A 27,930-nucleotide genomic window follows, 5' to 3' on the forward strand; every position below is an offset into this window, starting at 1 on the left:
CACATTCTACTTTCATTCAACTTCATTTCATAATTTTTGAAACACATGCTTATATAATTTATTGCATAAATATATATAAGGTCATGCTCAAGAGGGAACCAATCTTTAAAATAGATACTTAGAACTACTAAGGTTCTGCTGTAGATACCTAAATTTTAAATTGATTAAGGATCTAAATCTAAATACATATTTTTTGCATCATTGTCTTTGTTCAAAAATAATTTCAACATATAATATATAAACACGAGATGTATTGCATGTGCAGTTTTGCTTCAGAATCCTAATGAATACTAGAAATAAGATTAAAGGTTCCGAGGGTTCTAAGTGGAACATGACTCGTATAGGTATTTATTAGGAGGGATAAACATGTTTTTTCTATATGTTTAATATAAACAGAATGAAATTAATCATGATTGATTTTAAGTTTGTAGAATTTTGTAATTTAGGATATATTTATAATTAACACTGAAAATGGGACATATTTATAAAGCCCTTTTTAGAATGGAATATATTGGGGGGGAAAGCCCTTCAATTAAAGATAATGTTACAAGCAAACTCCCATTTTATGCGAAAAATGGCCACAGATCTCACAAGTTCTGGAGGTAATGTCCAGAATAACAGAGTTGGAAAAAATGACCCCCAATACCAGTTAGGAATGCCTGATAATCTAGCGTTTTCAATTTGAAAAGAAAATATTAGATCGTGTAGCATTTTGGTGTTCTAAGTTATTTTAACCCTATAAAACGCTAGACGCTGTAACGTTTTTATATGAAAATCCAAAACGCTACACGATGTAGCGTTAATAAATGATATTTGAGGTATGATATTTAGGGCATTAATCATGAATACAGTGACAGTGCCCATTTTATGCCTGCATCACAGCCGAAAACATGAATTCAGTGATTAATGATCTTGTCACCCTTGTCACGCTGATTCCTGTAAATAACCATGAATAAAATCCACTAAAAAATAAAAATAGTACTAGAACCGAATATCTGTAATTGCTCATATTTTCAGCGGAATTTTTTCAACATAACGAGAACTGATAAATGGTGGCTGTGTTGGCTGAGGTAGCTGTTGATTATTCATTAGCATTTTAACAACTTTAGACATAGACGGACGTAGTTCTGCAGATGCCTGAGCACAAAGCAGACCAATCTTCAGCACCCTTTCTGCATCTTCTTGAAAACTCGCCTTCACCACAGGATCAATTTCTTCACAGAGTTTGCCTTTTTGGTAAGAATTCCAAACCTTTCAAAAATCAGCATACGAAGAAATTATTAGCTGGGATATAATCAAATTGAATATACCAAGGCAAAAAGTTTAGGACCTCACTTCAGAAAATTGAAAAAATGTTGGCAGAAAATATGAGGTTGCGATATTCAAATGTACCATTTCCAGGAGTGGAATTGTGCTCTCAGAAAAGGCATAATTTTGACGTCCACACACCACTTCAATAACGACGACACCAAAACTATAAACATCTGCCTTCTCCGTCAATCTGCCACTAAAAACATACTCTGGAGCCATGTAACCGCTGCATATAAAAAACAAATTTGGACTTAATTTGCAACAAACATATGTCAACACAAATTAGTATATTATAAATGCCCAATTCTGCATTGAGGATGCAAAGAAGTTCATTACTTACAGTGTTCCTGCAATGGCAGAGGAGAGGTGAGTTTTATCATGAGGAAATAATCTAGCCAGCCCAAAATCCGCAATTTTGGGAGTAAATTCTTTATCAAGAAGAATGTTGCTTAACTTTATATCTCTATGTATGATCCTTAAATTTGAATCTTCATGCAGATACATCAACCCCTCTGCTGTTCCTAATAGTATATTGTATCTCACGTCCCATTTTAATGCTTCCACATTCTTTTTCCCTGAAACATGAATTGTTTAGCATCTTGAACCCTCAAACCAAGTAATCGTGTGAGTGTACATATGTCGTGTGTGTGTGTAAAGAAGAGGAAAGGATAAAATATCAAGTAACAACCAAAGAAGTAATCGTGAAGGCTCTGGTTGGGCATGTACTCATAAACAAGAAGGCTTTCTGGTCCGGTAACGCTGTAACCCAAAAGCTTGACATGATTCTTATGATTGATTCCACTTATCAGATTTACTTCATTGAATAAGTGTTCAGCCCACTGTTTTGTGTCGAATAATATCCTCTTTATAGCAACTGTCCTCCCGTCTGGTAATCTTCCCTGTTAGGAAAATCACACAGATCATGAATATTCTACTATTCGTTTTCGTTTGTCACCCTCTCCCAATATTTTGCTTTCTTGGGTAATACTCCGGAAATGAAATATCCAAAATAGGACAATCTACCTTATAAATATGGCCTGATCCCCCTTCTCCAAGCTTATTGGAATCATGAAAGTATTTAGTCGCCTTTTCAAGCATTTCATAGGAGAAAATGAGTTTGGAGTCGGTGACAGAGGCCAAATAATCATATTGCTCTTTCTCTACAACAGAGCAAGCTACTTCAATCATATGAATTACACTTGAACAAATTCAAATGTAAAATGCCAGTTATGATACCAAACATATGGTCATGCCAATTCTATTGTTTGATGATTTCATGTGAGTATATCGAGTACCTCTTCTTTGTTTTTCCATGTGCTTCTTTAAAAAGAAATATGTGGTTGATGCAAGCATCAAAGAAGCTATACCAGCTGAAATTCCAGCCAGAACAAGTGTTAAATGTTTGCTTCCTCCTGTGGCCACATGAACAAGCCACTGTTAAACTTTGGTTGTTTTGTTTGCAGAAGAGGAATGATAAAGTTCAGATAAAACTAATTATTTAGCAAATGTACAACTGACTCTTTTAACTCTTAATTGTTGTAAATCTCATATTACAATCAGGATAACCATTTACTGCTAATTATTAGCTCAAGTAAACTGTGACCCTTACAAATTTATGTACAAATTATGTGTTTATATGGTCTAGTCCCTAATAGATAAGTGTTATAACATTTCTTGCCGCATTTATAATCTGTGATAGAAAAAAATTTACCACTTGTTTTATTTTTTTGCAAATAAAGGGTCTCTATTCACCCTTAAGCACAGAAGTTTGGGATTTTCACCTTTCTGCATCCGTGAAAGTATATTGAAACAATCATCGAACATTATGTTGTAAAACGTCTGAAATCGACAGGAGTTCATGTTTACATACACATTCTTGATATATGACAAACAAAATATATCAGCATTAGCATAACCATTCAGCAAATGAGTTCCTCAATATCTTTGGTTTAAGTCAATTGATAAAAGTAATTGGAGATGTATACAGTGTGAATATGAGGCAAATAATAATTTGGAATAGAATTATTACTCCATTATAGATAGAAAGTGGGTCAGGCCTCGTATACTTTAGGACTGGTCTGGACTAATAGTCAAATTAGTGCAACTACCAAAAGTCCCCATCACCTGCCTGTTTCCCTTATAGCTGGTGTAAAGTAATGGTTATAAATTACTAATAAGTCATTGTTCTTTGTGATTGATACATAAACTTAAATTATGCCTCAGATGAATCAAAGATCAACAATAAAAAACTAATATAAAATCTGCTGGCTAACTTAAATTGATCTTCATCTTGTTATTATAATATAGATATTGTATGTACAAATCAGGACTATGATTAAAAGTTCATTTACCTATGGCATTGTCTCTTTACCTTCTCATTGTGGATTTCTGAATAACCTAAAATGTGGCTGAAAATAAGAAAATAGAGAAAAACATGTACTTGCCTTTGGTTTGTATTGATGCAGCAGTGGTCCTTGAATTATGATAGAATTTGTGTGTAGAGTACCTGACATAACATCCAGAATTCAAAACACTTCCCTCAGTTTTTGGCAGACAAGAACCAACTTTTGCTACCAAACCCTCCAAACACTTTTCACAATCAGTTTTATTCAGAAATCTCCAACACTGAACCAATCCATAAACCTGAAAATCACCCTTGTTGTAGTTACCTACAGAAAACCCTTCATTTTTAGCCCCTTTCACACCCAAATTCCTCACTAATTCACCAACACTTTCTCTCAACAAACTCTTGTTCCCCGCAAACTCATTCCCTGCACAAAACACCTCATCATCCGAGATCTCCCCGAAAAACCGATAACCATCATACCTTAAGAAGCATCCATCAAAGTTATTATAAACCCTACCACCAAGAAACACACTCTGAAAAAATAGGCAGCTATGCAACTTTACTTTGCAGTGTTCAACACAAAGAATGCAGTCATTTTTCGACAGATCTCTCCTGCAATCTGCAAATGCGAAAACAGTGCCATTTTCAGCAGCTCCATAACTTTGCATAGAAACTGATTCAGTGAGTGAGACCATAGCTAACAAATAGCTTGTCATGAAACCTTGACGCTCGGACGGATCAAGAACTGTTTTCTTACTGCATGCCAGACTCGTATCTGCATGGTCTGAAAATGATCGATTAACAAAACATGATAATGATATTAACAAGATAGATGAAAGTGAAAAATGCATTAAGTTGCGAGAAATTATATCTAGAGTATTCACTTCAAGAACAGCCTTGTCCGAGACGAAAAAGGATTTATATAATGAAACTTGGGCAGTGTTCAAGGGCAGAGCCCAAGAATTTAGAATTGTAGACCAGCGGTACTACAATATACAAAGACACGTACCATGAGTTGTTGACTTAGACAGCTCCTTGGACCCTCTTATTCCCTCACTTCTTGGTCACATCTAGGTGGAAGTTTCAACGTCTATTCTTTTAGTCTAAGCAAGAGAGCTACAATTTCATTGTATTTTTATTTTTATATTTTATATTTTAAATTAAAGAGTGAAATTTATCATTAGATAGACGATCTCCGCTCATGTTACTTGATTTGAAAGTAAATTAACTAAAAAGTAAAATTTGCAAACGACTACCCAAAAGATATTCGTTATATAGAGTCATGTTTAAAAGAAAACCATTATGCAGAGCTCTAATAAGTTACAAGTTGACTTAGAGTAAGAAATAAGACAAAAACGGACTTAAAATCAAAAATTAGGTTGAGATACTTTTTTCAATAAATTAATTTTTTTAAAACCTTTTTTTGATGAAAATTACTTATAAGACATGAGTTACCTATAAATTACTTTTATTTTTATTATTATATTTTTAATAACTCAAAAGTCATTAATAAATCAAAATTATCCAAGCAGACACTTTAAACTCTCAACTTATCACATAAGTCACGTTAAATCATAAATCACGTTAGTTATAAATCATGAACTCGGTCAAACGGGCACTTAACCTACCCGAAATAATCTAAAAACTAAGCAAGCTGCCAAAAAAAATCAAACCCCTCTATCACCAAGATTTGATCTTTTGGTTGTGAACACTAAATGAATTACACGTACCTGCCTATTTTTTGGTTATTCCTACAAAGTATACACAACAGATTATTACATTCACTTGAACAGAGCAGATAGCAGATGCAAGCCTCCTTTTCTTTTACTTGCATGCAATTTCCGCTTCTTATTGTGTTTGGCAGCTACATCAGCTTCACGAAAATTACATTTACTATGGGTTATTTCTTCGCAATTTTCAACTGCCTTCTGCATTTCGGCCACCTGGCTCTCTGATAACAGATGTCTTCCCTCACCTATTACTTTTGATTTCACATATGTATTGTCCTCAATTTTGACCACCTTCTGCTTTTTAGTTTTCTGTTGTTTCTCTTCCTTCTTCTGTTGCAGTTCTTGTTTTACCCCTGTGAACACGTCTTCATTAGACATCATGTTCCTTGCTGTCAGTGACTGACAAGAAGATGATGTTTCCTGTTTCTCTACTATTTTCTTCTCGATCGGGTCATTATCCCTCTGAGATGTGACTTCATGGTCTCCCGCACAACAGAGGGTTTCCATTACAATTTTCCCAATAACAAACCTTGATTCTTTTACATCACGTTTTTGAAGCAACTCATAATCTATATCAAAGCTCATTCGTCCCTTCGAGTTGTGTACAAGTCCATCAATCCCACCAAAAACATTTTCAATATAGCTCCTCATATTTTTTGGCACGAATACCTGAAATAAAATTATTTACACAAAATAAGTATGTGAACTCTACGACATTGGACCTCAAGTGGCAAACTGCATAAGTGATTGTTAAATAAACTATATTAACAAAACAAATTTAGAAGATGGTTGACAAAGCGGTATTTCATGTTTGAGAAGCCACCAAATGGGACACACATTTTAAAACTATAGCGCCCCATATATTAAGTTGCCATAGGGTCAAGAGTAGATCACTATAACCCATTAAAAAGGATACAACAGACCCCCAAAGAGCAAGGGCCAACTAGGGATCCGCATTAAGTTCTGAGACTATTATGAGTGTATCAGGTCTCGAGCTTGAGACCTCTAATCAAACAAACCATGCTCTCATAATTAAAATAATCAACCTCTCAAAACCCATATCTTAAACATATCAACCTATGTTTATATAGCCATTTAGCGACCAAGAAGTTCCATAATTGTCATCCAAGACTTATTAAATTATTAAACAACTATTACTATACTTGTTCCCTAATATTATTACAACTTTGTGACTAACAGTTCCCTCATTAAAATTATCTTAATATCAAGAATATTTTAATAGGGTAAAAAGAAGGGGAAATATCGCAACTTAAATCTCCCTCATGGGTAATGGCAGATTTAGAAATTTTTCCCGCTGTGGGCACGTGATATGTTATGTTCCGCAAAGCTGACTGCCTCTGAATTTATTTATTTTTAAAAATATTTATATATATAGGGTTGTGTTCCTCTTAGAACCTTTAGCCTAGAACTCTTAGAACTTATACCTCTTAGGTAAGTTAACTAAGATTCTGCAGCAGAACTAGCCTTATTTTGTAGTTTTGTATTCTTCAGCTGAACTTTGTATTTTGTATTGAAATCATGAGATATTTTAACAATTAAATTCAAAGAGTTTATTCAAAATTTTGGGTTCTGCAACAGCACTTGCCTTATTTGTAGTATTAATTAGAGTTCTCCGGCAGAATTCACTTTATTGTGTAGTATTAATGTGTTATTTACGTACAGTTCAGGTGTTAAACATAAAATTTTGTAGCAAAATTCGCTTTATTCTGTAGTATTAATATGATATTTACGTAGAGTGAGTTCATGGGTAGAATTTTGCATTATTTCTAGTATTAATTAGGGTTCCGCAATAGAATTGCACATGCAAAATATTGTGTTTATGTATTATATTTTGAAATTGTTCTTAAACACACACAACGATGCAAAAAAAATGTATTTAGATTTAGATCCTGATAGTCTATTTAAAATTTAGGTTCTACATATTTTGCACATGCAAAATATTGTGTTTATGTATTATATTTTGAAATTATTCTTGAACACACACAACGATGCAAAAAAAAAAGTATTTAGATTTAGATCCTGAAAGTCTATTCAAAATTTAAGTTCTACAACAGAACCTTAGTGGTTCTAAGGTTCTATTTTAAGGATTGGTTTTAAGTTGAGCGCACACACAAATATATATATAGGGGAGGGTTCTGGTACAAACTTACAAACTTACAAACTTTTTTTGTTCAACACATATATAACTTGAGTTCAACATTTTTTTAACATATTTTGTTGAACATCGATTAAAATAGTGGTGGAGAAGTACATAAACCAATTTTTAAATGTAAGAACTAAGGTAAACATGTTATTTAACTAATATTTATGTTTCTAGACCCTACCCAAACCCCAGAGGTATAGTTTAAACATCTTTTTAGATATATTCAACACAATGATAATTAGTGTTCAACACCCGATGTTGAACCCCAGTTATAAATGTGTTGAAAACGCGATTTATTTATGCGTTATTTTTAAAAATTGTGATGTTTTTTGAATAATTTTCAACATGGATACTTTATATAACTAAGGATTAACACGATGGGAGAATAAAAAAAAAGTTTGTAAGTTTGTAACTTAAAAAAGTTTTTATTTGATCCTATCCCTATATATATAAATATATATATATATAGGCAATTGCTCAAATACAAACCACTAAAATAAAAACTAAAATACAAACCAAAAGAAACTATACCTAAATGACATCACTCACCCCCTATATGTCATCACCCACCTAGGGCCCACCCTCGCCCCCACTCAATCCACCTCGGGCTCGCTAGGTCTTCCCCAAGGCTCAGCACAGGCCCTAGACAGGCTCCAGACATCCTTAAGAGCCAAAACTTGGCCCCGTCCTGACCCTACTAGGCCCCCTTAGACCCCGTCTAGGCCCATCTCGGGGTCCATCCCCGGTCCCAAAAACCTTACCATTCTATTTAATCGCATTGGTTTGTATTTAATTTGAATTTTAGTACTTTGTATTGGAGTAGGACCCTATATATATATAAGGATAGGATCAAATAAAAACATTTTTGATTTACAAACTTACAAACTTTTTTTTATTATCCCATCGTGTTAATCCTTAGTTATCGAAAGTATCCATGTTGAAAATTCTTCAAAAAATATCACAATTTTTAAAAATAATGCATAAATAAATCGTCCTCAACACATTTATAACTGGGGTTCAACATCGGGTGTAGAACACTAATTATCATTGTGTTGAATATATCTATAAAGTTGCTTAAACTATACCTCTGTGGTTTGGGTAGGATCTAGAAACATAAATATTAGTTATATGATACGTTTAACTTAGTTCTTACATTAAAACATTAGTTTATGTACTTCTCCAACACAATTTTAATCGATGTTCAACAAAATATTTTAAAAAAATGTTGAACTCAAGTTATATATGTGTTGAACGCATAAAGTTTGTAAGTTTGTAAGTTAGTACCAGAACCCACCCATATATATATATATATATATGGGTCGCGCTCAAGAGAGAACCAATGCTTAAAATAAAACCATAGAACCATTAAGGTTCTACTGCAGAACCTTATATTATTCATAAATTTTCAGGATCTAAATCTAAATACATGTTTTGTTTGCATCGTTGTTTGTGTTCAAAAGTAATTTAAAAAAATATACATAAATAAGACATTTTTTTCATTTAAAGTTCTGCTGCAGAACCCTAACTAATACTTTTTTTCATATAATATTCTGCTGCAAAACCCTAACTGATACCGAAAATAAGGTAATGGTTCTAAGGGTTCACTCCCTAGTGGTTCTCTCTGGAACATGACCTTATAATATAGAATTGGAAAATAAAAATATAATCTAGTCATTTAAATTTGATTTTTTTTTGTTCTGCAATATTTGTAAACATTCAACAACCCGCAGATTATGTTCTACAATATAAATATTGTAATCAAAACGTAGAGAACACTATGTTCTGCAATATAACTAATAAGCAGAAAATGAATCTTAATACTTGTTAAAGTTGAAAAATATTATTGATTGATTGATATTTAAGACAACTTATAAATGATGAATTACATAAAAATTTGGACAATGAAGGATATTATATTTGATTAAACTAAAAAATTATAACTCGTACTCCAATACTCCAATGTTTTTGTCTACTCCATAGAATCTAAATCTATATATATATGTGTGTGTGTGTGTGTGTGTGTGTGTGTGTCTTGTTTGGTATATAGGGTTATGGTCCTCTTACAACTTTTAGCCTAAGAACCCTTAGAACCTTCTAGTATTAATAAGGGTTCCGCAGGAGAACTGCACATGCAAAAAGTGTCTTGTTTATGTATTATATTTTAAAATTATTTTTGAACACACACAACGATGCAAAAAACATGTATTTAAAATTTAAGGCTTTGCAGCAGAACCTTGGTGGTTTCATGGTTCTATTTTAAGGATAGGTTCTCTTTTGAGCACGACCCTTTGTATATATTTATTTTATATTATTGATATTTTTATGATATTAAGTGCTAAAATTGTATCTTTCAAAGATTATAAAATATAAAATAGCCCAAAATAGTATGCAATACTAATATTATAGAGGCACTTGTCCTCTTTTAATGAGGGCAAGTAGTGAAATATATATTATTATATTAGTAATAAAAATTACTAATTTAATTTAATTTAGAGTCATGTATGTGTCCCCACATGCCCACATGTAATCTGCCTCTGCTCATGGGCTGGTTCAAAGACTTAAAGTGGGCCATACAAGTTACTCAATTCAGCTGCATTTTTCATTAAACATATAGAAATTGATTGTAATTAATACATGATACACTAAATGTCAAATCATTTAAGTTATATACATCTTATATAGGAAACGCTCTATGAAGAACAGTTTTACCATGAGAACAATTGTTTTGCACGTGCACTGCAGATTTTGTATACATTCTTTTACCATTTTTTAAGATTGCAGAACAATTGTTTCATGTGATCCTATCTATACAAGTATAGCATGACGAATGAGGTCATAAACGTGATTTGCAGCATTAATTACGCTTCCCGCAAGTTTTCTTCCTGTGGTACCAAACTTCAAAATGGTTGTACAATGTTTTAGAACTTCCGCATTTTTTATATGAAGAGATGGATGTTTCAATCTTCATAGAGTTTGCAAACTCACGAATTCAGGAAAGCTTTTATCCAAGATATGTCTAGTATAAAACTACAATAAATGAAAGGGCCAAGTCCAGTTACAAACCATATTAACCTACAAACTATAAAAATTGCAAGATTCGCTATATGAGTGTAAAAGATTTACTAAAACTCAGACATGATATTTGATAGAAGGGTCTTTCTAGTGTGTGCCCATGGGCACACACTAAAACCTACTTTTTACTTAGATGGGAGATTTTAATTGGTGTAGATTTCTGTGCATGCAGGGGGGCCATCATTATTAATGGGATAGAAGCACATAGGAATCTACCACCTAATTAAAAAGTGGTTGTTAATGTGTGCCCATGGGCACACACTAGAAAATCCAAATGTAAAAAGTATCTATACACACATGTATGTTTCGCTAAGCAAACATTATGATCACTAAATATACAAATATCATTCACCCTGTTGGTAGTTCTAGGCGTAGTTTGTTTGTATTTTTCGTTCTTTGTTTTAAGTTTTGCAATTCCATTGATAGTCACCAAATAGTCCAGAACAAAACCGGGAAATCAGGATACTGAATTCACGTAACTGTAACTATCCAGGTCTCTGCTCTGGTACAGCACTAAAATCAGATTCATTAAAGTCAACTCAGTCATCTATTTTAACTTAGTTAGGCGAGACTAAAAAGAACCATACAGATGCTAAAAGCAAAACACATAAAAAAAATAACATCCTTGATTGCAAATGTGAATTTCTACAGATGTACATACCAAGCCAGAAGATGTGCAGCCCGGAAAGTTTTCCATCATTTCATGCAGACTGTCTGCATCAGTCAAAACATGCACAGATTGGTGTATTAAAAAAGCCAGCTGGTCAACTCTTTCAGCAAGTTCATGATCTGACAAAAAGGCTGTTGCTTCCAGAAATTCAGGTTCGAAACAATTAGGGGCGTCAATCTGCAGTCTTGCATGATGAATTGCTTCCTTCCAATTCCCATAATACAGAAGAGAGGCTAAACACAAAACTACAAGAGGATGCTGAGGGTTTCCTACCAATGCTATATGAAAGGCAAAAAGTCCGACCCTGTTTGTAATCATATATGTAAACTTGTTTATCTGCTAACTTTCTTAAAACACACACACACATATATATACACATACATATATATGCACACGCATATATACACATCTACACACACACACACACACACAGGACAATGGTGCATAATTTTACAAGAGAACAGAATGAGACCAGTAATCAGAACTACTACTAGCTCAGTAAATGCTCTATTCAATATTTCCTTACTAGAAAATCATTGGTAGATGATTTAATATTCAGTAAAACATATAGCATACAGCCTACTAACTAATAAAAAATGCTTAGAGAAAATGATGATAAAACTTTTTCTACTGTTGTAGCTATTAATGCAGTGCTGTACATACAGGACCTATTCCAGAAATGTGAAAAACAAATGTCTGGTTTCTTCTGAGATTTGATGATGAAAAGGCTAGGACCTTAGCTTACCCACGTAAACTATGGCTCCAACATAGAAAAATATATGGTTAAAGTATGAATTTTATATTTCTAATCATCCAAAAAACGATACTTAATTTTTGGTTTAATGTGTTTGAGTTTGTTAAAATGTAGTTGCTTTTATATGTTTCTGTTTCAAAGTGATGAAATAATGGCAATGATACTATATCTAAGACAATAAGACATCACCTGTTGGAGTCGAATACAAGCAAAATCCTCCACAGCATAAAGAAAGCTTTCACACATTTTGGTAATACTAGTGTCAAAAATCTCCTAATATAATCAGTTTTCTTCTAACGTTGAGTTATTTAATATAACATTTTTATTAGTATAATTACTACAGCCACGCCACAAAAAAATAGAACCATATAAAAGGCTGTGAAATATGCAAGCTAAGCATCCCATTACTAAGATCTTGCTACTAGTGTTTTTTGTCATCAGGGAAATAAAATTGGTAAATAACTAATTAGAAGTGGAACTAATTCATTTAAAGCCAAGTAAGAAAATTAATAAATTTACATTACATTACATTACATTATATATATATATATATATATATATATATATATATATATATATATATATATATGTCATGTTCCACATAGAACCATTAGCCATAGAACCTTAGAACCATTAGCTTATTTCTCGTATTAGTTAGGGTTCTGAAGCAGAACTGCACATAAAAAAGTATCTTATTTATGTATTATATCTTGAAATTACTTTTGAACACACACAATGATGCAAAAAAACATGTATTTAGATTTAGATCCTGAAAATCTATGTAAAAAAAAGGGGTTCTGCGGCACAACTTTAGTGGTTCCATGGTTCTATTTTAAGCATTGGTTCTCTCTTGAGCGCGACCCTATATATATATATATATATATATATATATATATATATATATATATGAACAAAGTTCCATGTAGTCCACATATTTACTGTAGTACCGTAGACCACGTATGTTCTGCAACTCTAGAATGACATAAAAACATTGCAAAATGTGTTATTTTGCAAATCATGTTCTATAAACATCATTACTTTGTTAAACATATTGACAATCCTAAACAATCTACAAGTTAAATAGTGAAAAACACATTATTTTGCGAAACATGTTAAGTTTGCAGAACATATTTACATATTACAGAACATATGTGTTCTACTTGTCGAACATAAATGATTTTCAATATTTTTCATTAAATAGTGATATTTATAGAATGTATTTCACAAAATAACAAATTTCATACATTTTGCAATGTTTTTATGTCATTCTATAGTTGCAGAACATACGTGGTCTACGGTACTACAGTAAATATGTGGACTACATGGAACTTAACTTATATATATATATATATATATATATATATATATATATATATATATAATCGCACTACAGAGAGAACACCTTTAGAGAAAGAACAAAAAGGAGCACCAAAAAACACTATCGTAATACTTTTTTTTCATAAAAAAATGATTTCTTAAAATTAGAATCACAAAGTTTAGCAACAGTTAAGGTTAACATATTAAATCTATCTCATCCAAATTATTACAATCAAATGTTATGGAATCTTGCATAGAATCCTAAATGAAACACCCTTAAACAAATCATTTTTCCAAGGTGACTATAACATTTGATTTTAAGAATTTGGATGAGATACAACGTTAAATTCGATATGTTAACCTTAATTGTTGCTAACTTTGTGTTTATAATCTTAACAAATCATTTTTTTATGAAAAATAAAGTATTATGTTAGTGTTTTTTTATGCTCTTTTTTTTAAGGTGTTCATCCGGAAGTACAACCCTACACACACACACACACACACACATACATAATATGTAAGAAAAAAACAAATAACAATACATTAACATAACATATGTGCAACACAATGTATGTGCACTAACTTTAAAATAAAGAGGCATAAAGCAAAAACTTATATTGAGACCAAAATATCTACTCACCACAAACCAGAATCAGAAGGTTGTTCACAAGATGACACGCGATCTAAATTGTGTAATAATTTCTGAAACGAGAGAGAGCAAATAAATTTAATATAACAAAACAGAGTGCATGATATGTGTTAACATGTGCAATATATGGGACCGTTTTACATGAATATGTATGATTTAGAGCAATTAGGTTTAAGGCCATATCAATAGTGAACGTGTATGGATATTTATCTAAAGAAATAGGCTTACCATCAACATTGTAGAATTTTCACCATATTTACTTTCCTGCTGAGTAAGATATGCTGCCTGTATCAACAATGTGTTAAAACAAGCTGCTTCTACAATCAGCAACCTGTACAAGTACAACAAAGCAGCAAACTAGCAATGTTGACTGGCTCACATGGAATGGTAGCAGAATTTTAAGCAGGCCATGTCTCTGAAGTAGAGAGATTGAAGGCTGAGCAGCTCCATAAGACAACATATAGTTTAACTCCATCATTATTCTGGACTGAAAGTATTGGTTTATCATGTTATAAAGGTGCATTATAATTGAAAAATATTTAGAATTATGTATATCATTAGTTAATTACTAAATAGGTAAACAAAACAAAGAGCAACATAAGGTGAGCTGGAGCTGTAGTACAATAGTGGACAGAAATCATTTGGTGGCAGCAATCATGAACAGGATTATGTGATACAATAAGCAAGCTAATAGCTATACCAAACATTCGCATAAGGTACCTGGGATATCCTCCGCACTGAGAAAGAGAGATCAGATACTGCAGTCTCAATTTCCTCCGAAAACGACAAGCAAAGACGAGCTGCTATCCTCACAGCCCGCAAGATTCTAGCTGAAAAGGGGAACAAAACATAGTTCAAACATAAAATACATCTCAAATATCCTGGTACTGAACCAATGTGACATAAAAAAAAAAAACTTACCACTATCCTCTGTGAAAGATGTATGAGCAGGAACTAAAGTTTGTAGCTGAGCACATATCACATCATAACAATCTTAGAAAGCTTGAGGGAAACGAAAAGGTCAGTAAATAGATTGTAAAGTATGTGCTCACCTTTAGGGACCTTAAATCCCTCAGTCCATTTGCATAATCATATATTTTATTTTCAAAAGGGTTGAAGAATAAGCTGATCCAACAATGTTAAAAAAAAGGTTAAATGTGTACGAAAGCATAAAACATAGAAGGAATGAAGTAAACATTGCATGAAAATGCAAAAACAGACACTATAAAGCATACAATAAGATATACAGAGCTAAGGATAAGGTATCTTCCAGAAATGAAAAGGAATTATATTCTAAAAATTTGCTACCAGGTTGTGGAGATAATAACAAAAGTATTCAAGTCAGGGCCCCAAAAATTGAAGCAAAAATTAAGGCAAAAAGACACGTAAGATGCTTCCATGTCCCACACAATAAGGTACAGCAGGCATTTTTAAAAATAAATATTCTAGCATAATTTCTTTTCAAATAAGCTAGGTGAGTCAATTTAAAACTGCAAAATTCAAAATTGCATGAGTAACTACGGGCTGACCAAATTCAACACCTAGAACAGCTAATACAAAGGAACATAAAACGTCCACATTCATGACTCCTCGCACTATGCAAAACTTCAAACCAAAAACACTTTAACAGAAACCTGTTAACTGTAAAATCGCGACGCATACAGTCCCTCCAAAGCAAAAGGTCTGGTTTCTTGCACTTTATTGGCCTTTGAACAATCAGAAACTTTTTCTTCTTGTCCTCAATAGTGCCTCGCACTTTAGTTTCAAAACTAGATACCTGGTAAATAATAATTATTGGTATATGATATAAATCAAAATCAAACCACTGAAAAGGATAGATTATTTACGTGCTAGACTACCAGAAGTAAATATGACATTACTGACCTCAATAACCGTGTTTTTTAAGTGTACTATACATATAGGAAATTGACGTCCAACAATTTGAGTACGACGAAACTGCTCCTTGACCTGCATGGATATAGCCAAAGAACACCTTAAAAAAAGAACAACAAAGAACACTATCATACTACATAATTTTTACAAAAAAAAAAAAATTATTAAGCTTATAATTACATAAGTTAAACACCAATTAAACTTAATATATGAAATCTAACATCCAAGCTCATCAAAATTATTAATATGAAATATTACAGAATCCAGAATATAATCCATAATGGAATCAAATGTATATATTTTACACGATGAATTTTACATAAATCATGTTATTTTTTATCCATATATATTGTTAAACATGTTAGATGTTATTATTATTCAAGATGAAAGGTTCATTAACTTAAAATTAGAATTTAATTCAAATTTTAGATGAGATTCTATGGTGTTCTTCATTCTTTTAAGAGTGTTCTTCTTTGAGCAATGGCACACACACACACACACACACACACACATTTGTGTGTGTGTCTATATATAAATATGTATATGTACGAGAATAAACCATTTGATTATCATTCTAGCATTTTATATAGAAGTAAAAACATATCAACTCAAGAGTTTCAAAACAACCTGCTCAAGTTGGGCATTTGTTATAATATCATAGTCTTTTGGTTGTCTGTTCAGTAGTAAATCCCTTACACAACCACCAACCAAGTACGCTTTGAACCCTGCATAATAAAGATCAATTTTAATGTACGACTAACAAATTGAGGGACAATTAGTAGAACAGCAGAACATGATAAATAACATTTTTACTTCTCATTATACTAAGTCAAACAAAATTATATCATTGCGCGTTGATCACAAGACTACAAGCCCTTGCATAAAGTAGCCACAAACAAATTCTTAAGAACAAACTTCTAAAGGACATCTACTGTAATTTCATCTCCTATATAAAACTATACAGGCGTGTGTATAGCTCGTGCTTTGCATTGTTGATATATATAATTTGAACTCCTATGTTATCTAAATTTTTATAAAATATACATAAAAATCTATACAAACAAAAGATTTATATATAACGTAATCTTGAGGAAATTCTAACATAAATAATTAATTATAATTTAAGTTACATTGATGTAAATAACAGATTGTGATCATAGTAGGGAATTAAATATTAAAAACTAGTTATCCTTTAGCTATAATCTTATTACATAGAATAAATTTAGCGTATTGAATTTCAAACAAACAAAAACAATAGAGTACAACAATATGTGGGTAATAGGATTTGAGCCCTAAATCTTTGTTTGTATATTCACACCTTTGGTGATAATTTAGATATTAAAATATTGAATATGCTTTAGTATTAAATTAATGGCCCTTGTTTACTTTAGAAGATCTAACGGTTGTTATTCCTTTTAACCAAGGATAGTGTTGTTCGCTTCCCAACCTATAATAGTATAGTATGTGACTGCATAATACACCCACTTAATTTTCTCATGTAAACGGGAGCATATGCCTGATACTCTCAAGGTTTTGATGATCACACTGCCAGCAAGCTAATAGCATAAAACTAGTGCTTGTTAGCGAGCTATCAATGATATATACATGTGCTAACAGCTTGATAAGTTTCAGTGTTATGTTCAACTGTCAGCAAGCTTACAGGTTGTCATTCAGGCTTATCAGCAAGCTCACAGCGTGAACAGAATAACAAATGGATAAGGATTGAAGTCGGAAAGCAAGGAGATTTATTAGGAATCGATTTGTAAGGACTTTAATATTTATATATGACTTATATAAATATTAGAGCTCAGTTTTAAATCAGAATTTCAAACAAAAACGATTTCCTAACTTATAGGAGTTTTTATCTCATACTCGATCTTATCTAAAACTACTCCTATCCTATTTCGAATTATGGTTTTATATAAACGTTTTACTGAGTTTTGTTTACAACGTTTCTACGCTTTTTAACTTCACAAGTTTAAACGTTCAAATTGAGAACAAATTATACGTGAGTTCGGTTGGAACAAGAACGTTGGAATTTGTTAGCAAATTGACCGTTGGATTTTGTGTATATAAACTTGAGTGTGGTTTCCGTTTTGGAGAGAACAAGAACACACTTCAAGCTTCTGAAATACAACACACTTACATTGCAAAATCTTTACTTGAGCTCTAGTACTTATATTTGATTATATATCTATATTGAGTTCATAGTTTCGGTTGTATTACACTCATACATTGTATTGTTCAAAGTGTAAAGGTTTGTTGCTGTGTATCGAGCTTGTGAAACAAGGGAACAAGGGGACTAGTTAGCTAGAAGAGTATACTTGGGAAGTATAGGTCTTGGAGAGCTTTTGGTTCGTGGTTCAGGGGTTTCAGCAAGCTGATAACAGGAACAAGGGATAAAGGGAGTTATATTATTGAATCATTGTAATCGTTGACATTATTGATTAATAATATAATCTCTTACCAGTTGGTAGGGGACCAGGACGTAGACCATTAGGGTTAGGGGTCGAACCTGGCTAAAATTCTCTGTGTTGCTAGCTTACTGATTATATCTGTTTTGCATTGCATCTACATTGTTAGCTAGCTGACTGTTTACTCTGAAATTAACAGCAAGCTGTCTGTGACAGTATAACTATTCGGTAACATTAAAAATCGGTCATATTAGCCATAACACCTATTCACCCCCCCTCTAGGTGTGTAATTTCAATTGGTATCAGAGCTGTGTTTGTACTAATACTTCTGTAACAGGAATAGTATCGATCGATATGGCTGATAACTTTCAGGGAAAGTCCGATTTTAGAGCTCCTCTCCTCACGGGTTCTGACAACTACAATTGGTGGAAAGGTCAAATGGAGGCTCATCTATCCAGAGATCCCCTAATGCAAAGAGTTGTGCAAAGAGGTCCTTATGAATATCGTGATAGCGATGGCAAAGTCAAGGACGTTGATGTTCTCACAGCGGACGAGCTATCAAAGGTTGCTGCCAATGGAAAAGCAAGGAGTACATTAATCAATGGGCTGAATCAAGCTGAATATGACAAGGTCTCTTCTCTCAAATCTGCAAAAGAAATTTGGGATGCATTGGAGACATATCACGAAGGCTCAAAGGCGTTAAAGAAAGTCAAGCTCGGGAAGCTTATGAAAGAATTTGGAAGCTTTGCTATCAAGAAGGGAGAATCCATTCGAGAAAGCCAAGCTAGATTCCAAGTCACTCTCAACAGTCTTGAAAGACTTGGGAAAAAGATTCCTCAATCGGAAATCAACATGAATATTCTAAATGCTGTTCCATTCGAATATGGTGCCAAGGTCACAGCATTGGAGTCAGCTCTCAATATTGATACTATGGATCACCTGGCTATATTTGCTGAGTTGGAACAATTTGAAGCTAAGATTGAAGCTAACAGCTCAGAAAGCAGCAAGCTGCCAACAGAGAAAATGAAGAATCTTGCACTGCACTCCTCTGTCAGCAAGCTGGAAACAGATGAGGAAACAGAATCAGATGAGGATCTAGCTCTTATGTCCAGGAAAATCAAGAGAATGATTGAAAAGAAAAACAAAATGAAGCGTGAAAAGGGCAAAGCTTTTGGTGCAAAGAAAGATCCAAAGGATGATGCATGTTTTGAATGTGGCAAGAAAGGGCATTTCAAAAGGGATTGCTACAAGCTAAAGAACAAGTCAAAGCCGCCTAGACAGCAAGCTGATTTTAAGAACAAAAAGAAATCCAAGGCACTTCTAACTTGGAGTGATGATGAAGATGAGTCAGCTTCTGATGATTCTAGTGATGAGATGGTGAATTTGGCTCTTGTTGGTCTCGATGGCTCAATTGATACAACTGATTCAGATACGGACACTAATAGTGAGGTAAACTCTATTAATTCTGAATTAAATACTATTGATACAACTACTTGTGAACTAACCATGCAGGATAAGAGTTGTTTATCAATAATGGAACTCATTGATCTAAAGAATGAGAATTATGAGCTCGAGAAAGAAAATGTTCATTTGAAGAAAGTCATAGGTGATTTCTTGAATGAAAAGAGTGCCAAAGCTAGTAGTGGAATCATTGCTACCCTCAAGGAACAGATCTCACAACTTGAAGGGAACAACATGCAAATCCAAAGAAGGAATGATACACTCATGAAGGAACTCAGCTCGCTGAGAGCAGATCTTAAAGCTAAGGATGCAAGCTTGGAGGCGTTCGAGTTAAGCAAATCTCAAAGCTTAGCCGAAATCTCTATTCAAGCTGAAAAGATCAAATCATTGGAGCAAGAAGTCAAAGATCTTCAGAAAGCCATGGGAAAGTTTGTTCAAGGAGAAGAAAGTCTCAAATCTATAATGAAACAAGCTAAAGGTTCTCATGACAAAGGAGGCATTGGTGCAGCTTCTACATCCACTTCTTCAATGAAATATGAAGGGAAAAATGGCATTCCATACAATTATGCCATGCCTTGGGTGACCTGTCACAAGTGTGGAAAGAAGGGCCATCTTGCTAATAATTGTCCAATGAAGAATTCTCAATCAGCAAGCTGGGAAAGGAAGTCAGCTCACAGGCAGTATGCTGACAACAGAAACAGACAGAAGACAGCTCCAAGACAGTATGCTGATAAGACCGGCAGAACATGGAAGAAGAGTTCTAAAGTGGTCCAATTGTGGATCAAGAAATCTGATCTTAATGTTCTATATGTTTTATCAACTAACACTGTTGGACCCAACAAAATTTGGGTACCAAAACGTTGAGTTGTTTGTGTTTGTTTTGTAGGTTTGTCTCGTGTCTAAAGTAAAGCCAAATCAATGGATATTGGATAGTGGATGCACTAGGCACATGAGTGGAGACAAATCTCAGTTTCTAAGCTTGAAGATGAAGAAGGGTGGTCGTGTCACAATTGGTGATAGCAAAACTCTTCCTATTCTTGGCAAAGGAACTATAGGTAATAGTATCATTTCTATTAACAAGGTACAATATGTCAAAGGTCTTACTTATAACTTGCTTAGTATAAGTCAGTTATTTGATGATGGTCATATTGTTAACTTTGGTAAGAATGAATGTACTATACTTGTTGGTGCTAACAAAACTCCTCTAGTTGCAAAACGAGAAGGAAATATATATGTTTTGAACTTTGAAGAACAGGAGGCAGGTGTTTGTTTAGCAGCTGTAGATAACAATCCAGAAATTTGGCATAGAAGGCTTGGACATGCTCATATGGATCATCTCAGCAAGCTGTCAGCAAAGAAGCTTGTTCGAGGACTACCAAAGCTTAAGTATGTCAAAATGGAGACGTGTTCTGCTTGTCAATTGGGAAAGCAAACAAGGACTCCACATAAGGCAAAGAAAATGGTATCTACTTCTAAACCTTTAGAGCTTCTTCACTTGGATCTATTTGGTCCCGAAGCTTATAAGAGTATTGGAGGTAAACAATATGCCTTTGTTATTGTTGATGATTATTCTAGATTCACTTGGGTATTATTCTTGCGTACTAAAGATTGTGCTTTTAGTGAATTTGAGAAACTAATCAAGTTGCTTGAGAACAAGCTAGATACTAGACTTGTAGGTATTCGAAGTGATCATGGTGGGGAATTCCAAAAAGACTTCATTACTTATTGTGAAGAAAGAGGAATCTCACATGAGTTCTCAGCACCTCGTACACCTCAGCAAAATGGAGTTGTAGAGCGTAAGAACAGGTCCTTACAAGAAACAGCTAGGACATTGCTGCAGGAGAGCAAGCTGCCAAGAAGCTTTTGGGCAGAAGCTGTCAACACAGCAAGCTATGTTCTTAACAGAGTGCTTATCAGGCCAATTCTCAACAAGACTCCTTATGAATTGCTAAGGAAAAAGAAGCCTAACATCAGCTACTTCAAGGTTTTCGGATCTAAGTGCTTCGTACTCAAAACCATTGATAGGGATGGTAAATTCGACTCTAAATCTTATGAAGCTATATTTTTGGGTTATTCTTTAACAAGTCGTGCTTATAGAGTATATAATCTTGGTAAACATGCTGTTGAAGAGTCTATTGATGTTTCATTTCAAGAGTCTACTGATGATCTTGCAAGGGATGAGGAAGAATGTGCAGGTACAGGTACTAGCAGCAAGCTGACAGTGCAGGAAACTGGAAATCAGCAAGCTGACAAGTCAACTGCCAAAACTTCAGAAGGCAACAAGGCTACTGAATCCACTCCATCTCTTGAAGAAACTTTGGATAAGATGTCAAAGCTCACATTGGATGAATCCAGAGGTCAAACTTCATCAGCAAGCCAAAATGTTGTTGATCAGACTCCTCCTAGGCAGACTACAAGGAATGAAGAGGTCATAGCTCAACATAATCTACCAAAATCAACTAGAACAGTGAAGAATCATCCTCCTCAGTTGATCATTGGAGATAAATCAGCTGGAATCAAGACAAGGAAAGCTCAAGCCAACATTTGTGCTTATGCTGCCTTCATAGCTCAAGAGGAACCAAAGAATGTTCAAGAAGCTTTACAAGATGAAAATTGGATCATGGCAATGCAAGAAGAACTCAACCAATTCGAAAGATGTGATGTTTGGGAACTTGTAGATCCACCAGAGGATGCTTCAATTGTTGGAACCAAATGGGTGTTCAAGAATAAAGTTGATGAATTTGGTACTATCACTCGGAACAAAGCTAGACTTGTTGCACAAGGATACAATCAGCAAGAAGGGATTGATTTTGATCAAACTTATGCTCCGGTTGCAAGATTGGAATCTATTAGGATGCTATTGTCATTTGCATGCTATAAGAAGTTCAAGCTACATCAAATGGACGTCAAAAGTGCATTCTTAAATGGATATCTAAAGGAAGAAGTCTATGTCAAGCAACCACCAGGATTCGAGGATGAAAAATATCCAAACCGTGTCTACAAGCTCAAGAAGGCACTTTATGGATTAAGGCAAGCACCTCGGTCATGGTATGAAAGGTTAAGTGAATTTTTGATCAAAAATGGTTTCATTAGAGGTAAAATTGATCCTACTTTGTTTACCATTATTAAAGGTCAAGATATATTAGTTGTTCAAATATATGTAGATGATATTATATTTGGATCTACTAATGATTCTTTGTGTAAGTGGTTTTCAAAGTGCATGCATAGTGAGTTTGACATGAGCATGATGGGAGAGCTCAATTATTTCTTGGGGCTCCAAATTAAGCAAACTCCAGAAGGAATTTATGTGCATCAATCCAAATATATCAAGAATTTACTCAAAAGATTTGGATATGAGAATATCAAGGCGAAATCAACACCGATGAGCGTTGTCAGCAAGCTGACAGCAGACGAAAATGGTAAAGATGTTGATATTCGAATGTATAGAGGTATGATTGGAAGTTTACTTTATCTTACAGCCTCTAGACCTGATATTATGTATAGTGTTTGTGTTTGTGCTAGATTTCAAGCAAAACCAAAGGATTCTCACTTACAAGCTGTTAAAAGAATATTTAAATATTTAAGTGGAACTATTACTTTGGGTTTATTCTATCCTATTACAAATGCTTTTGATCTTGTTGGGTATAGTGATGCAGATTATGCAGGTAGTCAAACTGATAGAAAAAGTACAAGTGGTGTTTGTGCATTTTTGGGTCAAAGCTTAGTTTCTTGGTTAAGCAAGAAGCAAACTTCAGTTGCTCTATCTACGGCTGAGGGGGAGTATTTAGCAGCTGGTAGCTGTTGCTCTCAAATGCTATGGATGAGACAACAATTGAAGGACTTTGGAATCAAATGCAAGCAAACTCCTATCTTTTGTGACAACACAAGTACAATCAACATTTCAGAAAATCCAGTCAATCATTCAAGGACAAAGCATATTGATGTTCGACATCATTTTCTGAGAGACAATGTTGCAAAGGGTGCTGTCAAGCTGATTTTTGTGGCTACAGCAGATCAGCTAGCTGACATCTTCACAAAACCTCTTCCTGAAGAACGTTATGTTGTGCTGAGAAGGGAATTGGGTATGTGTGATGTGCAGTCAGCAAGCTAATAAGCTCGGTCCGGGTACTATCAGCTTACTCTTAGTACTTTCAATATTAATAATTATTTTTGCATGTGGGTCAGTTCAAGAGTTTGTAGTTAATTTCACTTCATAAATTAACTATCCGTTGTATGCTGATTTATATGAATTTATGTGAAAATTTGTGTTACGTGATTATGTGCTAATCTATGTGGTTTAATGATTAGGTTAAAATTTGAATTTCTATCTAATCACTATTTAAGTGGAAGTGAGATGAGTAACAGTAACAACTTGTTGTTTAGATTACATTCGGATATATATAATGAATTGTTTGAATAAAATAAATCTAACTAGATTTATTCCTAAAAACCCTCCCCCGAATATAATCCAAAAGTGTTTGAGATATATCCTATCTCCAAGTCTTTACAGCTACCTCTTTAAAAGCCCACAACAGCCAGTTAGGGTTTCATCTTTCATCTTCAATCGTTACACACTACTAACAATCGCGTCAATCGCATACCGAGTTGCAATGAGGCGAAAGACTAGGGCTGGACTCAAGACGGGTACTCCTACTTCCTGTCGCAAACTACGAGACGAAGAAGATGTGGTTATCGCTACTGTGGATTCTGATAGTGGTGGTGAGGAATCGGGTGTTCAGCGCTCCGACAAGGATATGAAGAGGGCAAAAGTTGAATCTAGTGAAAAGGAGAAATCAGATAACAACATCTCTACTCGCAAGATTATTCTTGGGAAGCCTCTTTCTGGTAAGGCATTCTTCAATTGCGGGGTTGTTAAGCTATTTTCTGCCTTAGGGTTCGAGTCTTTAATTGTCGATTTACCGAAAATTTGTTATCCATCACTTGTGCGTGAGTTTTATTTAAACTTGCATATGAATCCCTCCGGTCAAACTGTGTCGTTTGTTTCTGATACGAAGATTACTCTGTCGCCTATGTTCTTGAACGCTATTATTCAAGCTCCTCCTTCCCCTGTTTCGATACACTAAACGCGGGTTTAAACATTTTGATGATTTTCAAGTTAAAGATCAGTTTAAGATTTTGTTTGGGGTTGAGAGTTCTACTGAAACATTTCCCTCTACTACCCAAATACTGCCCTTAGCTCATGCTGTTTTTAAAGTGTCTATTGAAAATCTGTGTCCTCGTTTGGGTACTCGCTCAAACTTGTCTGCTCAGGATGTTATTGTGGTGTCTATGATCATGGCTGGGAAGCCATTTGATGTTGGGGATTTGATTTTGAATAATATGCTTGGGGTTCTTGAAGGGAAATCTTCTGCAGGGTTGCCCTATGGCTTACTCTTAACTCGAATTTTCGAGTGGTTTGGTGTCAGTTTTGATGGTGTTGAGTCTCTTGCTGCAAAAGAATTTTTGGATGTTAAATGTTTGAATCAGTCAAATTTAAAAATTGAGAAAGATGGTAGTTTGTCGGTGTTGGAGGTTCCTGTTGTTACTCCTCCACCTGTTGCTGCTCCTGCTGGTGTTGATTTGGGTATTTCTGCCAAAGAAATTTTGGAATACATGGAGGAACTGCGAGCCAACCATAAGCAGTTGGTGGATGGTCAGAAACAGCATTCTGAACAGATGGAGGAATTGTCAAATCAGTTTGATTTTTGGAAGGATATTGTCTTTGGAGGAAAAACTGGTAATTCTCCTGAGAAGTGCAGTTCTGGAAGTTTTGGGTATGAGTTCACAAGTTTAAACGTTCAAATTGAGAACAAATTATACGTGAGTTCGGTTGGAACAAGAACGTTGGAATTTGTTAGCAAATTGACCGTTGGATTTTGTGTATATAAACTTGAGTGTGGTTTCCGTTTTGGAGAGAACAAGAACACACTTCAAGCTTCTGAAATACAACACACTTACATTGCAAAATCTTTACTTGAGCTCTAGTACTTATATTTGATTATATATCTATATTGAGTTCATAGTTTCGGTTGTATTACACTCATACATTGTATTGTTCAAAGTGTAAAGGTTTGTTGCTGTGTATCGAGCTTGTGAAACAAGGGAACAAGGGGACTAGTTAGCTAGAAGAGTATACTTGGGAAGTATAGGTCTTGGAGAGCTTTTGGTTCGTGGTTCAGGGGTTTCAGCAAGCTGATAACAGGAACAAGGGATAAAGGGAGTTATATTATTGAATCATTGTAATCGTTGACATTATTGATTAATAATATAATCTCTTACCAGTTGGTAGGGGACCAGGACGTAGACCATTAGGGTTAGGGGTCGAACCTGGCTAAAATTCTCTGTGTTGCTAGCTTACTGATTATATCTGTTTTGCATTGCATCTACATTGTTAGCTAGCTGACTGTTTACTCTGAAATTAACAGCAAGCTGTCTGTGACAGTATAACTATTCGGTAACATTAAAAATCGGTCATATTAGCCATAACACCTATTCACCCCCCCTCTAGGTGTGTAATTTCAATGCCATCTATATAGAGCTATAAAGGCAGAGGGAACAAGGAGACTAGAGATGACAGATCTGGTGTTCTGATATTTTCCCAGAAGGTTGCAAGCTTGCAGCATTTCACTTGAGAAAACAAACAAGTTTCGGTTTGATAAATAGAACAATTTCTTAATCTATGAGTATGATATACATATTTCGCCTGATTATTCAAAACCCTGAGGCTGCACATTGAGTATGCAAGTAAACGAATCAAACAAACTTAACTGAGAGTTTCACTACCAATGCTTTTTAACATTTAGATTGGGGGGGGGGGGATTTAGAATATTTTATTGCTAAACAAACAAATGAACTAGTCAATTAGCAAAAGAAAAAAAAAATGAACTCGTCACCTTCTCTTTGAAGAATTTTAAGAACAATCCATGAGGGCTCAGATATCATCGAAGGCTTAATACCCAAAATCCTAGAATCCAACTCCGTGCATTCTGGCATATCCACTTTGCCTACACTTCCATAACATAAATAACTAATAAACCAGGTACTTTTCGGTTACATAACTATAACAAAATAAAATAAAATTGTTTCCCGAAACAATTGTGAACTTCTTCCATCTTCTTAATAAGACCGAAAGTAAAATCTGGCTACCAAATTGCAAATATGAACCATCACTTTGCAATCTACTTGAAAATGAAAATCCTCATTTAAAAAATGCAAAGCAGAGCATACATACCTAGCTGAGATTCAGGACTCAAATGCGAGCCTTTACTTTCCTTTAAAAGACTGGATTGCTCAACAAAGCTATGGCTAAATCGCTGCGAAAGATATATTCATGTAAGCATAAAATAAAATTTTGATAACACACAAGATGTTCGATGAAATGTCTGAACGAAAAATATGAAGATAGAACCTTTAAAGAAAAAAGTGATTTAAGGCGCGAAAGAATGAATGAATTTCGACGGACTGAAATCAAATCCATGGCCGCAAAAGAGTGAGTCGCCTTCAATTCAATTTCACATAATACAACTTTCAGCTTTATACCAACTGGATTTTCTGGGAAATCCTTTGTTTGGTAATAGTTTATAACCTGCACGAAATTTGTAATCTTATTTATTTTTAAATAGTTTTTTGATTACACTCATAACAGAATAAAGGGTGTTCGAGCTAACAGTAAGTCCAAAAAAGTTTATTCATGCTCTTAATCTAAAAATTTAAATTTAACATATAAAAAAGCATACATTGTTCAAATCTTAAAAAACAACACATAATGTTTAAAGATTAAATGACAAATAGATCCAAAACAAACATTGTTCAAGCTTAATTAATTAAAATGTTAACCGAATGAACACACGTCTAAGAAACATCAATGAACCTATAATTAAAATGTTAAGTTTGTCCACCCGTTTCTCCTTTATTATGATCTCCAGGTTGTCCCATAGTCATGTTTTTACTCTTATTGTTTACTTTCTTTCTTGTATTTTCTACTTTATGTTTTTTTTTAATTTTCTTTCATTTGTTTTTCTTCAGTCTTTCTTTATTAATGTGTCACGTCAACAGCCAATCTGTCATTCCGTCTATATTCCGTTACCTTTTTTAAGGGCGGTGATGAGTTTGAGAGCAACAGTGTAAATTAATTAATAAAGTCATATA

General features: G+C 34.1%; 2 protein-coding genes across 3 annotated transcripts; both read right to left on the reverse strand.

Annotated features, from left to right (window-relative positions):
• Nucleotides 1-933: 933 nt before the first annotated feature.
• Nucleotides 934-4,641, reverse strand: LOC108214749 (cysteine-rich receptor-like protein kinase 3). Its single transcript, XM_017386917.2, has 7 exons — nucleotides 3,756-4,641; nucleotides 2,607-2,723; nucleotides 2,335-2,471; nucleotides 2,000-2,210; nucleotides 1,652-1,886; nucleotides 1,393-1,537; nucleotides 934-1,251 (listed from the first exon to the last, which is right to left on the reverse strand). Exons 1-7 carry the CDS (start codon nucleotides 4,507-4,509, stop codon nucleotides 1,006-1,008), a joined length of 1,845 nt encoding a protein of 614 aa, XP_017242406.1. The 5' UTR covers nucleotides 4,510-4,641; the 3' UTR covers nucleotides 934-1,005.
• Nucleotides 4,642-5,225: 584 nt separating this feature from the next.
• Nucleotides 5,226-27,397, reverse strand: LOC108214748 (uncharacterized). 2 transcript variants are annotated; one of them, XM_017386916.2, is made up of 14 exons: nucleotides 27,191-27,397; nucleotides 27,014-27,095; nucleotides 26,676-26,786; nucleotides 16,535-16,632; nucleotides 15,899-15,982; nucleotides 15,649-15,791; nucleotides 15,067-15,139; nucleotides 14,936-14,981; nucleotides 14,735-14,844; nucleotides 14,394-14,501; nucleotides 14,243-14,299; nucleotides 14,006-14,067; nucleotides 11,286-11,598; nucleotides 5,226-6,057 (listed from the first exon to the last, which is right to left on the reverse strand). In XM_017386916.2, exons 1-14 carry the CDS (start codon nucleotides 27,257-27,259, stop codon nucleotides 5,440-5,442), a joined length of 1,974 nt encoding a protein of 657 aa, XP_017242405.1. In that variant the 5' UTR covers nucleotides 27,260-27,397; the 3' UTR covers nucleotides 5,226-5,439. The 2 variants fall into 2 exon arrangements, with proteins under 2 accessions (XP_017242405.1, XP_063945456.1); XM_064089386.1 differs by lacking the exon at nucleotides 26,676-26,786 and having other exon boundaries at nucleotides 27,191-27,396.
• Between the last annotated feature and the right edge of the window lie 533 nt (nucleotides 27,398-27,930).

This window comes from Daucus carota, chromosome 3 (assembly GCF_001625215.2).
Source record: "Daucus carota subsp. sativus chromosome 3, DH1 v3.0, whole genome shotgun sequence".
In the NCBI taxonomy this organism is placed as follows: Eukaryota; Viridiplantae; Streptophyta; class Magnoliopsida; order Apiales; family Apiaceae; genus Daucus; species Daucus carota.

Bases quoted from the DNA above. Each gene is read 5' to 3' on its own strand.
- LOC108214748 (XM_017386916.2), bottom strand. From the start codon at position 27,259: ATGGATTTGATTTCAGTCCGTCGAAATTCATTCATTCTTTCGCGCCTT. The intron at 15,792-15,898 runs GTCAGTAATGTC...ATTATTTACCAG, and splicing joins TAAAAAACACGGTTATTGAG to GTATCTAGTTTTGAAACTAA. The intron at 11,599-14,005 runs GTGAGTAGATAT...GATTACAAACAG, and splicing joins CCTTCTGATTCTGGTTTGTG to GGTCGGACTTTTTGCCTTTC.
- LOC108214749 (XM_017386917.2), bottom strand. From the start codon at position 4,509: ATGCATTTTTCACTTTCATCTATCTTGTTAATATCATTATCATGTTTT. The intron at 2,724-3,755 runs GCAAGTACATGT...ATGTGGCCACAG, and splicing joins TGCATCAATACAAACCAAAG to GAGGAAGCAAACATTTAACA. The intron at 1,252-1,392 runs GTACATTTGAAT...GATTTTTGAAAG, and splicing joins CAATTCCACTCCTGGAAATG to GTTTGGAATTCTTACCAAAA.